Source organism: Canis aureus, chromosome 32, assembly GCF_053574225.1.
Source record: "Canis aureus isolate CA01 chromosome 32, VMU_Caureus_v.1.0, whole genome shotgun sequence".
Lineage (NCBI taxonomy): Eukaryota > Metazoa > Chordata > Mammalia > Carnivora > Canidae > Canis > Canis aureus.
In genome coordinates, this window is record NC_135642.1 from 21,894,990 (window position 1) to 21,907,808 (window position 12,819).

Here is a 12,819-nt window from a genome sequence, read left to right on the forward strand (position 1 = left end):
GGTCAGCAGGGGCTGGGCCTCCGTATTGTGAAAACTGCTTTGAATGAGAGGCTGTAATCTTCTGCTCTGCCTCCTAGAAATGAGTCCTCAGTTGCCACGCATCTTGCACCTGAACTTGCCTTCTCTCCTCCTCCAGTCCCATTTCTTTAGGCCCCTTCCCTCCCCCACAGCTCTAGAAGCAGGTTGGTACAAGATGAATTAATGAGAGCCTTTTCTTCAGACTAAGAATAGGGGAGTCTCTCTGTCCCCTTCCTGTGCAACCACGTTCCTTAACAGAAACTCCAGATGAAACTCAGAGGCAGCAGGATTGCATGTGGGGGAGTCATAACAGAACCCCAAGACAAGACTGCCCTCATCAGGGGACAGGAGGACTTGAGGGAGACACAGGCTCATCCTGCTAGAAAGAAGCTTAGAGTACATGGGGTCCTGCCCTTTATCTCAGTAGTAAAGAAACCTTTCTAGATTATTCTGAGAGCTTGGGACAACAGAGGTGCCCCTTTCTTTTTTTTTTTTTTTTTTTTGAGGTGCCCCTTTCTATCTAGCAACTACAGGTGATTTGAATCTCTCAGAATTGGTCTAGGTGAGTGGGCTGAACTTCTCCAAAAAGCTTGATTTGCGTCTGCTCCCCTGCAGCCCCAGACCAGGTCCTTCTCCCCAGCCAGTCCACTCCCTCTGTCTTCACACTGGCCATGTTCCTCCCTTCTGTCCTGCTTCAGCTAACCTTAGACACCTCTTCACTAAAGGTGTGAATGAAGCACATCTGTTAAAGGGATCAATTATAACCCAGGTAGGATGACTTCTAGCTCGGGTATAGCTTCCAGCCAACTATCAATCAGGTGCCTGTCGAGGACCTCTGTCCCATAGACCTTCAAGCAGACACAGGTGGGAGATGGTGGAGGAGAGCTCCAACATCTCTGGGCTCCTTCTTCCTCTGTGGTTCCTCCCTTTGGCAGTCCAGGAAGACAAGATAAAGGTGACTACCCTATCCAGAGGCCCCATCAGCTTCCCTGAAAGTGAGAATCCTTCCAGGAAAATGGAATCCGTGATGGTGATACCACCTAGCCAGATGGGCCAAGAAAGTGTCAGAAAGGCTCTCCTCTCCCTCCAACCCCAGAATGCTGAGGGCTTGAACAGGCCACTTTACCCCTTTCATTGACATCCTCTTGGGATTGTATTATCTTAGCAGCTGTGATTATGGAAAGCTTGTGGGGAACTCACCAAGTGGAGGGTGGGGGCCAGGTGGGGGAATTAGAAGTGTATGACTTGTTGCTTAAAAAAGCAAGCCACCAAAGAACTTGGTGGGCCTATTGTAGGGGCTGCTTATAGGACTAGAGTCTGAAATGAAGTGAGGGGAAGCACCAGTTATAACATTACACAAATCTCACTATGCCACTGCACTTGCTCTGATCCTTGTCATCGTTGTTTTAGGTGAGACATGTGTGATACCAAATGATGACACCTTGGTTGGAAAAGCTGATGAGAAAGTCGGGGAACACCATTCTCCACCAGCAGGTTCAGAAGCAAAGCATCTTGTTTTGAAATTCAGATATTGGATGCCTTAAAGTCATAACTGGAGGATGACTAATTTTCCTTTCTCTTCTTTTGGTAGAATCCATGATCGCTTCCATCGGAAGTCCGACACAAGTATTGAAAGTTACAGAGACATTTGGGACTTGGATAAGAGAGTCTGCGAACAACAGTGATGAACGGATCTGGGTGACTGAACACTTCTCAGGTACCTTCACTTGGCAATGACTCGTGTCTGTGTTGTAGTTTGCTCTTCATCTGTTGCCTGCCTTCAGGCTTATTCTATTTCTGTGTGTCTGAAATCCCTACCGACTGGTGTCACAGAACTGCTCGTTATTTTCAAAAGCACAAAGGAAGGAATGGGCAGACCACTTTTCTCAGTTGAGCACACTGATGACAAGCCTCACAGCTCAAATCACCGGGGCATGACCAGGGTGCTCCAGTGTAGCTTATCCAGTTTTAGGCAAAGTATCTAAAAGGGAACAAATAGCATTATGACTATAGCCTTATAAAGCCCAAAACCACAATGTGGAAGAAATGTCAGAAACAAATTCTCGTGCACCGTCCATCTTTCTGTAAGGAGAGTACTTTTGGCCATCTTTCCTAGATGCCTGTTGGACAGAGAGTCCAGGGGACAAGGTGAAGTGCCATCGTGCAGCATGCTGCATCTGAGCATGGCCCTGGTTATGCTATCCTGGAGGCATGGTCAGGGATTGCCAGTGGTGGTAGCAGTAGCCTCGTTCCTAAAGGGGTCTGACTACACTCACTGGGCAGAGCAGTTGCCGAGACACTGCTTCATTTCCTCAGGGCTCAGTGATCAGCTGGTAGTGACTACCCGGATTCCAACGGAGAGGGACTCGGTGGCTCAGAAAGAAAGAGGAACACTGAATTAGCAGTGGCAGGAGAAGGTGGAGGTGACTGCCCAAGTGCCAACTATTTGCTGTTCCCAGTACAGCCTATATCAGTCTGATAGAAGATTTCATAAACAATCTAGAGAGTTCTGGGAAGGAGTGATACAGTTGGCCTGGGAGGAGCAAAGCCAACTCTGTGGCTTCTATCTTTGAAGGACAGTTCAGGAATCCAGAGAAGAGAATTGGACTTTGGGTCTGGGGGTCTGAGACTCCAACCTGGACACGGACCCTTGCAAGACACCTCACTCTTGACTTCCATTCCTGTAACTCCCTCCCCTGACTCACTCCCATGCCTTTCCCTGGCTTTTCCCCTGCAGGCATCAGGGTGAAGGAATTCAAAGACCAACCCTCACTGCTGAATGGCAGTTACACACTCGTGCACCTCCCCTATTACTTCCATGGCTGCGGGCATGCCGTTCACAACAACTCGCTCTACTACCACAAAGGAGGCTCCAACACCATAGTGAGGTGAGTCATCCGGGCCACAGCCGCCCTCCCCACGCATCGCAGACCGCACCTGTGTGGTGCTTTAGTTATCTGAGAGCTACTTAGGGGGTGGGACGGTGGTTCCCTCAACTTTCTGTCCCCAGAACCTGGCACACAGGGTCAGTCAGGGTTTGCTGACTGAGTGAACCACGGGACACAATGAGTGAGCCCCAGGACCCAGCCCTGGCCTGGGGTCTGCCGTATTGCTGGTGGGGTTACCAAGAGTGAGGACAGAGCCAGAGAGTAGACCTAGAGAGATCAGGATAAGCCTTCTTATCCTTTGAGAAAAGAGGCAGGAAGAACCGAGGGCTCCCTTGTCAGGAAGGTGTCACACACCGAAGTCAGTTTTATCCTGAAAACCCTTGGGTGTGAAGAATGTCCCATCACGGCTCCAATCATTGAAGACCAAAGACTGAAGACGGTGTGAAGTCAGGGGTCTTTGTGTTCTGACTGACCTGTTGTCCTGACGGGACCCTCACCAGGCTACCTCTCCTCCTCTTTGCTCTCCCAAGGGAGGTGGTCCCCTGAGTAGACCGAGCAGTGTCTTCCTGGCTCCCCAAAAGAAGTGCTAAAATTTTGTCTTTGTGGCTCAAGAGGAAATCAAGCTCTAGGCTTTTGAGGCAGAAGCAGGTCATCTTGGGCAAGTCAAGAAAGCAGGGAACTCAGTCAGGGTCCAGCTTCCCCTACTCACTGTGTGCCTTTGGAGGAGACCCCACCTCCTGCGGGCTGCAGGTCCTCGTCAGACAGAGAGGAGGGCCCAGAGCCTCTGCAGCCTTCCAGCAGTACCCCTATCTGAAATGACGCCAGTGTTATGAAAGCCACAGTCCCAGTCATTCAAAACAAGAGATAAGGACCCAAGGGAAAACTAGGCCTGTCATCTCTCTCCCTCACCACCTTCCTCCCCTGGAAGAGGCCCAGCTGGACTGACTTTGCTGGCGTTAGAGTGTGGGTCAGGCTGGGGACAGGACACACATCAGCTGTGGCTGGAAGCATCCCCGCCTTGGCCTCTCATCCCCTCTACCAGAGCCCCCATCATTTCAACATCTCCCTGGCTACATCATTTGGATGAGTCTTGTGCTACAGAAAACAGCAACCAGCCCACCTCCTGCTCAGAAGTCAGCACTTCCCGGCATGCTCCTCCCTGTGACTCTTCCTCATTAAATCCTGCAGTTCCCTACTGGCCCTGGGATGGTTTTACGTAGGGATGAGGGCCATAAGGGAGTTCTGGGGTGAATGAGCCCTGGAAAGAGTTTTGGCCACTCCAAGAAAAAGTGTCTTTTTTTTAAAGATTTTATTTATTTATTCATGAGAGACATAGCTTTTTTTTTTTTTTTTTTTTTTGAGACATAGTCTTTTAATGAAGCTTAGCATGTGATGCACTGCTTAGGCCTGTCCTGCAGCCTTGCCCTCTACCAGGCCTCAGACAGGGGGTCGGGGATGGAGGGTCATGGGGGTGGGGGGCAGGTTGGAATCAGACCCTGTTTCTCCTGCAAGGGACAAGCCCTTTGGAATGCAGCCGCTAGGCACCAGGACCAGAGCAACGGTAGGATGGACCAGATGGCAGTCCTGACGTCAGAGGACGGAGAAGCCTCTGAGCTGAGCTGGGCAGGCAGCGCTTACAAGCCCTCACTTTCTTCTGGCTTCTTTTCGCACTTACTTAATTGGCTTCCAGTTGGTTAGCCACAGTCATGCTTTCCTCGGCTCTTCTGCTGCTCAATGGCTCCCTCTTGTGCCTTTCTTTTATTTTAGCCTGATGTTTCTGAATTTTCATTCCTGGAGCTAGGTAACTTTTGAATCATAATCAACTTTTTGACAGAGTCTGGATTTAGAGTCTGCAAATCAGGCCACCTGCAGGAGCGGAGGGCCATGGGAGTCCACGCTGTAGCTCAATACATCCTGTCACTCTCCTGACAAGAAAGTGGACTTCATGGCCATGACTTTGCCACATCTGTTCTCAGCGGGCACTTTTCTTCTTCATTGAGACTGCTGTGACACTTTTGTCTTAAAAACTCCAGCATGGGGGTATCTGGGAGGCTCAGTGGTTAGGCGTCTGCCTTTGGCTCAGGGTGTGATCCCGGGGTCCTGGGATTGAGTCCCACATCAGGCTCCCCACAGGAAGCCTGTTGCTCCCTCTGCCTAGGTCTCTGCCTCTTTCTGTCTCTGCCTCTCATGAATAAATAAATAAAATCTTAAAAAACAAAACAAAACAAAAACCTCCAGCATAGGTTAGAAGGAGAACTCCCAAACTTGCAGTTAGAAAACTTAAATTCAAACTCTGGCTACTCACTTATATTCTCAGGCCAGTCACTTCTCCTTTCTCATTTGTGAAATGAAAAGGCTGGACTAGATCATTTTTAAGGCCCCTTGCAGGTCTAAGAATCTTAGGCATTTCAGGAGGTTAGCAAACACCTGAAGAGTCATGAGGGTAAGGAATTTTCCTGGGGCTACATGGCTCACAGGTGCACACTGAGATGTAGTCACCATCCTTTACATCCTTTTTTTTTTTTTAAGTTTTTATTTATTTATGATAGTCACACACAGAGAGAGAGAGAGGCAGAGACATAGGCAGAGGGAGAAGCAGGCTCCATGCATCAGGAGCCCGACGTGGGATTCGATCCCGGGTCTCCAGGATCGCGCCCTGGGCCAAAGGCAGGCACCAAACCACTGCGCCACCCAGGGATCCCTATCCTTTACATCCTTGATGTACAGAGCATAGGGTAGACCAGTGGAAAGAGCGTGGCCTAGAATGTAGAAATGCAGAGTCCCAGGGTGCTTAGTGGCTCAGTCAGTTAAGCATCTGCCTTTGGCTCAGGTCATGATCCCAGAGTCCTTGGATCGAGCCCCATATTGGGCTCCTGGCAAAGCAGGGAGCTTTTCCTTCTCCCTCTGCCTGCTGCTCCCCCTGCTTATGCTGTCTCTCTGTCAAATAACCTTAAAAAAAAAAAACAAAACTGCATAATCCTAGGCCCCACTCAGTTTACTAGATAGCCACAAACAAACCAAACTACCATTGTCCACGAAAATGCTGACTCATATCTACCTTTTTACGCATTTCAGATTTGAATTTGGCAAAGAAACATCCCAAACTCTGAAGCTTGAAAACGCCCTGTATTTTGATCGAAAATACCTCTTTGCCAATTCCAAGACTTACTTCAATTTAGCTGTGGATGAGAAGGGCCTTTGGATTATCTATGCTTCAAGTGTGGATGGCTCGAGCATTCTGGTCGCCCAGCTGGATGAGAGGACATTCTCTGTGATGCAACATATCAATACCACGTACCCCAAAACCAAGGCCGGCAACGCCTTCATTGCCCGAGGGATCCTTTATGTCACAGACACCAAGGATATGAGGATAACATTTGCTTTTGACTTGTTAGGAGGGAAACAGATCAATGCTAACTTTGATTTAAGAACTTCCCAGTCTGTTCTTGCCATGTTATCATACAATATGAGAGACCAGTATTTATATTCGTGGGAAGATGGCCACTTAATGCTTTATCCTGTGCAGTTTTTGTCATCGGCATTAAACCAGTGATAAGATTCATTCTGTTCACCCTCAGTAACTTTCAGATGTTCTCTGGCACCATTTATACCCCAACATAAATCTTGTCTTTAGGGTAACCAGGTATTTAGCTGTCGTAGTCTCAGGAGGTGAGTGTTGATATGGTCAGGGAATCCCCCTGCAGTTCAGATTCCTTAGGGGAACATAGCAAAGACTTGCAGTCAAAATAGCTGAGATTTGGTGATTTCTCCACAGACTGGCTGGGTGAGTTATACCCCTTCCTCTTTAGGGCCTTATTTTTCCTGACTGATAATAGGAAAGGGCTGGTGAGAACGATTAGCAAGATTTCCTCTACCTGTAGGAAACTCTGTTGCTGCTCTCACAACTGTTATATATTTGATTTTGTTTGGGGGTATTTAGCCACATGCTGAGCAAATTTACGTCGGAGCTGATAAGCCCGATTGCTTGAGCGGTGAAAGCCTTAGTACTGACTTGTATTCAGTGTCTTGGGCGGCCGCACGGACCCTTTCAGGCTACGGAGGGACCTTATTACCGTAACTTATTACCTTCCTCTGCCTCTGCACCTGCCACCACAGCACCAGAATGAAAATTACCCTCGGCTCCTGATTGCGGCTCAAGATAAGCAAAAGCCAGACACAGCTACGTGCTCGGGTTTGCTAATGAACCGGGAACAGGCCCTTCAGGCTCCTGTCCATCTCGGGTAGTGCTGGTTTGCAGCTGGGGGTAAACGTTGACTCCTCAGGCCCCCCTAGCTGCTTCTTGCTCTGCGACGCCTCTGCTCTCAGAGCACAGAATATTGTGTAAGGAGCATCCGTCTGGCTAGAACCATGGGAAGCACTTTGTGGTTTTCGGGAGAGGTACCGTATGTGGTTATTATCTAGAACAGGGACGGGCAAACTACGGCCCTTCGGCCAAACTTGCCCACTGCCAGTTTTTGTCAGTTGCGCTGGAATAGTTACAAGCATTTGCTTGCGTAGCCCAGCTTGTAACCGCTTTTGCTCTGCGATGGCAGAACCGAGTCGCTGCAAAGAATCTGAGCAGGGGCCTGCAAAGCCTGAAACGTTCACCCGCTGGCCCTTTACAGCAAACGTTTGCCGACCCCTGGTCTAGGATGTAAAGTGAGCCTGACTGTTGGAAGGGCTTCTTCACCGCGGGCTCTTTGTTATGTTTTGTTTTATTCCACCCTAAGAAGGAATAATTTATATGGTTTGAGTGTTTGGTCGAGGGGAAGGGTGAGAACAGTATAAAATTAAGGGGACCTCCCCGAAAGCAGTTAGTAAACTGCTCTTTCCCTAATAGTCTTTGGATTTTTTTTTTAGGTTTCATTTATTTATTCATGAGAGACACAGGCAGAGGGAGCAGCAGGCTACATGCACCGGGAGCCCGATGTGGGATTCGATCCCGGGTCTCCAGGATCACGCCCTGGGCCAAAGGCAGGCACTAAACCGCTGAGCCACCCAGGGATCCCACTGATAAAGTTTTAAAGAATATGATCTGGTCTCCTTGGACGCCAGGAGACCAATCCAGCTTAACTTGCACCTGAATACCCTATGTTTCTGCCAAATCAGTTCTTCAAACATTCTGCAGCCTGGGGTCCAGGCAGGGCTGCTAAGAAGAGAGAGGAATCTGGAGAGTTACTGGGTCCTACAGCCAGGAAGGGGGCCTAGGGAAAATCTTACGCAAAGATTTTTCATCAATTTGCCTTTACTGAATTCCTGTGTGTGGAGGAGGAGAGCTACATGCTCCGGGTTCCCCCCGCTCCCCCCATAAGTTTCAATTCATACTCAGTCCTGAGTTGGTGGCTTTATACCTTATTAAAAGAAGCATTTTAAAACTTAGAGGCTTTACAGATTTGAATATTTAAATCCTCCTAACTCCTGAAAACACTTAGGCAGCTACTGGGGACTTGTTGTTGTTGTATTCTCAAAATAGCAGATATTTGAAATTTGTTCTCCACTCTATCACATTGGTTGTGTCATGTCAGCATAGCTTCTTAAAAAAACTCTTCGAATTCATGTTTTGTAACAAAGTAAAATAGTTTCATGTTTAAGATCAATGCATCTGATGAATACTAGTCTTCTTTTAAAGTATTTAAATATATGTGTTGCTGTTTCTGCACACAGGGGACCTGGATATGAATACAGTTTCATAGTAACAGTGGTATTAGTAATAATAATAGTATACAATACTAATTGTATATATGGTAGAAACCAAAACAGGTTATTGAATTAGCACATATTCCTTTTAGAAAAAAATTTTTAGAAGCCTCAGTCTTGATATCTGAGCTATCCTGGCTCCTTTGACTGTGGGTATGGAATCATATACTTCTAGAAAAACTCATACTGGGATTTTTTTTTTCCCATGGCAGAGGGACAATGGAGTCTGACCAAGGTATAATGGGTAACGCTATAATATGGTTGAAAGTTTGTCTTTACGTGTACAAAAAATTAAGATTTTACTCCTTCTTGCCCGCAAACCCTACTTAAAAAAAAAAGTTTGGGCTCACTGCTAAAATAGATCATACAGCCTAATGTTTTAAAGCCAAGATATCATTTTAGAAGTTTACACTGTCACTTACAATCAAAGTTGCTTTAAAGCACTTTCCAAATATCTGCACTTCTGATGTCAGAATCAAAGCAGATAATACTCTAATGCTTCTTTAATCTAATGTAGATAGCTCTCCTCTGGAAAGTAAATAACACCATCCTCCCAACCTCAAATGTAGGCTGGACCCTGTTTCAAAGCGTTTTCTCTCAAACTGATAATGTGTCCTATTGAAGCCATGCAGGCGGTGATGGGCTCAGCGTATCACTAAGCACAGATGTTATGAGAGAGAAATAGCCCTGGGGTGGAAGTTTTAAAATGAAATGTTCTGGTCTTAGGCCCTTTCACAGTCTAATTACCTTCAAGGTTGCAAAGTGAAGGTTCAAATAAGATATTATGATCCTTGAAGGAGCCACAAGTCCTTCCAAGTTCATTACTACACAGGTGGGCTGTGACTATTTGATGTCAAACCATCTGAAGAAGCGTGTAGATAGGGCTTTTCAGTTTTCACCCCACTGCTGTGACCTAGTATAGCAAGCTATTAAAAGCGATAATTTCCAGTCTGTAACCACAGGTCTGAACCATTCTGAACAATGAATGAATCCTGAGGAATGGCTCTTTTCTGGTTGTCATTACTTCACGTTAGCCAGTACAATAATCACTGCTAAATACAATCACATGTTGAAACAAGTGTATTCTTATTTCTTGTTAATTTACATGTAACATTTAAAAGAAAAAATAACAACCCAAAACAGTACTATGGAAGAATTATATTGGTTGCTCCTCTGTTAAAACTCTTGCAATTTGCTAACTCCGGAAAACTCAAAAGTCATTGATGTGGACTGTGTTCTCTATAGGAAAACATGAAAACTATATAAAGCTAGTAACTAGAACCAGAAGCAGATAAATGCAATGAAGATCTGCTAATTTATTGGCATAGGCAAAGCAACTTGAACATAACATTTTGGCCTAAAAATTAAAAAGGACAGGTTTAAAAAGAAAAAACAATAAAACCTGACTTTGTGTGAATTTGGGCAGGTATCTTCATCCCTCAGTGCCTGTTTCATCTGTATAATGTATAATAGTATTCTTACTTCCTCGCATTTTTCTATGAGAAATGAAAAGTTCTATGAAATTTATACAATTCTTGAGAAATTATTGTTACATTTATAGTTCATCCCTAGGGAGAATCAGAGTGATCCCATTGTTCTCACAGCCTGATTCAGGGGCCACAGAAATGGATCAGGGCCACGCCACACGGTTTCTGTCCATTGGCCTGTTCGATTAGGTAGTTAACACTTCATACCAGCACTAAGCAAAAAGAGTTCTTAGTTCTACAACAAATTTACAATAAAACTGGGCCAAATAATGAAAAATACTATTTGAGAACCTGTAGCCCTGACCTGCTTCTTTCTAACCTCCTCTAAAGGGTCTGTGCTGTTGGGTAGCCCACACATGAACTGATGATGACTTTTGTAAACAAAAAATTACAAAGCAAAAAGAAAAAAAAATCCCATTAAAAAATAGTAGTATCGCTCCTTTATCATTAAGTTAGTTACCATAGAGTGTAGTATTGGTTTCAGGGGTAGAATTTAGTGATTCATCACTTAGATACAATACCTAGTGCTCATTACATCACAAGCCCTCCTTAATGCCCATCACCCAGTTACCCCATCTTCCTACCCACCTCCCCTCCAGCAACCCTCAGTTTGTTTCCTAGAGTTAAGAGTCTCTTACAGTTTGCCTCCCTCTCTGTTTTTTATCTCGTTTTAATTTTCCTTCCCTTCTCCAATGTTCATCTGTTTTGTTTCTTACATTCCACATATGGGTGAAATTATGTGATATTTGTCTTTCTCTGACTTATTTCACTTAGCATAATAACCTCTAGTTCCATCCACATTGCTACAAATGGCCAGATTTCATTCTATTCGATGGGTGGGATATTTCATTATATGTATATATCACATATATTTTTTTAAGATTTTATTTATTTATTCATGAGAGACACACAGCGAGAGGCAGAGACATAGGCAGAGGGAGAAGCAGGCTCCATGCAGGGAGCCCAGTGTGGGACTGATGTGGGACTCAATCCCAGGACCCTGGGATCATGCCCTGAGCCAAAGGCAGACACTCAACCACTAGGCCATCCAGGCATCCCTATATCACATCTTCTTTATCCATTCATCAGTTGATGGACATTTGGGTTTTTTTCATAATTTGGCTATTATTGACAGTGCTGCTATAAACATTGAGGTGCTTGTGTCCCTTCAAGTCAGTGTTTTTGTATCTTTTGGATAAATACCTGGTAATGAAATTGCTGGGTTGTAGGGTAGCTCTATTTTTAACTTTTTTTTTTTTTTCAACTTTTTGAGGAACCTCCATCCTGGTTTCCAGAGTGGCTGCATCAGTGTGCATTCCAACCAACAGTGTAAGAGGGTTCTCCTTTACAGTGCCTCACCAACATGTGTTGTTTCCTAAGTTGTCAATTTTAACCATTCTGACCAGTGTGATTATCTCATTGTGGTTTTGATTTGCATTTCCCTGATGATGGGTGATGTTGAACATTTTTTCATGTCTCTGTTGGCCATGTGTATGTCTTCTTTGGAGAAATGTCTGTTCATATGTTCTACCCATTTCTTAACTGGATTATTGTTGGGCTGTTGATTTTGATGAATTCTTTATAGATTCTGTATACTAGCCCTTTATCCAATATGTCCTTTGCAAATATCTTTTCTCATTCCATAGGTTGCCTTTTAATTTTGTTGATTGTTTCCTTTGCTGTGAAGAAGCTTTTTTTTTTTTTTTTTTTTGATCTCAATGAAGTCCCAGTAGTTCATTTTTGCTTTTGTTTCCCTTGCCTTTAAAGAAATATCTAGTAAAAGTTGTTGTGGTTGAGGTCAGAGAGGTTGCTGCCCTGTTCTCCCTTAGGATTTTGATGGATTCCTATGTTACATTTAGGTCTTTCATCCATTTTGAGTTTCATTTTGTGTATTATAAGGAAATGGTCCAGTTTCATTCTTCTGCATGTCCCTGTCCAGTTTTTCCAGCACCATTTGTTGAAGAGACTGTCTCTTTTCCAATGGATATTGTTTCCTGCTTTGTTGAAGATTAATTGACCATATTATTGTGGATTTATTTCTGAGATCCTTATTCTGTTCCTATTCCATCAATCTACCTGTCTTTGTGTCGGTATTACTCTGCCTCAATGATTACAGTTTTGTAATACAGCTTGAAGTCTGGGATTGTGATGCCTCCTGTTTTGTTCTTTTTCAAGATTACTTTGGCTATTTGGGGTCTTTTCTGGTTCCATACAAATTTTAGGATTGTTTGTTCTAGTTCTGTGAAAAACGGGGGCATTATTTTAAATGAGATTGCATTGAATGTGTAGATTGCTTTGGGTAGTGTAGACATTTTAATAATACTGTGCTCCCAATCCATGAGCATGGACTAGCTTTCCGTTTGTCTCACCTTCAGTTTCTTTTTTTTTAATAATAAATTTATTTTTTATTGGTGTTCAATTTGCCAACATACAGAATAACACCCAGTGCTCATCACCTTCAGTTTCTTTTATGTTTTTTATTGTGCTAAGAGTACAGGTCTCTAAGCTCCTTGGTTAAGTTTATTCCTAAGGATTCTATTATTATTGATGCAGTTGTAAATGGGATTATTTTCTTTATTTCTCTTTTTGCTACTTCAATATTAGTTATAGGACTGCAACAGATTACTGTATACTGATTTTGTATTCTATGACCTTATTAAATTCATATATCAGTTTTACTGATTTTTTTTTTTTTTGGTAGAGTCTTTAGAGTTCTCTATCTATAGTAT

The 12,819-nt window shown here is 44.4% G+C and overlaps 1 protein-coding gene across 1 annotated transcript in view; it reads left to right on the top strand.

Annotated features, from left to right (window-relative positions):
- GLDN (gliomedin) overlaps nt 1-10,380 on the top strand; it is a 63,845-nt gene extending 53,465 nt beyond the window's left edge. The window contains exons 7-10 of the mRNA XM_077881103.1: nt 1,429-1,512; nt 1,610-1,735; nt 2,756-2,906; nt 5,982-10,380. Of these exons, the coding sequence (XP_077737229.1) occupies nt 1,429-1,512; nt 1,610-1,735; nt 2,756-2,906; nt 5,982-6,459 (839 nt within the window). The 3' untranslated portion in view covers nt 6,460-10,380. The remainder of the gene's footprint in view (nt 1-1,428; nt 1,513-1,609; nt 1,736-2,755; nt 2,907-5,981) is intronic.
- Nucleotides 10,381-12,819: the final 2,439 nt, after the last annotated feature.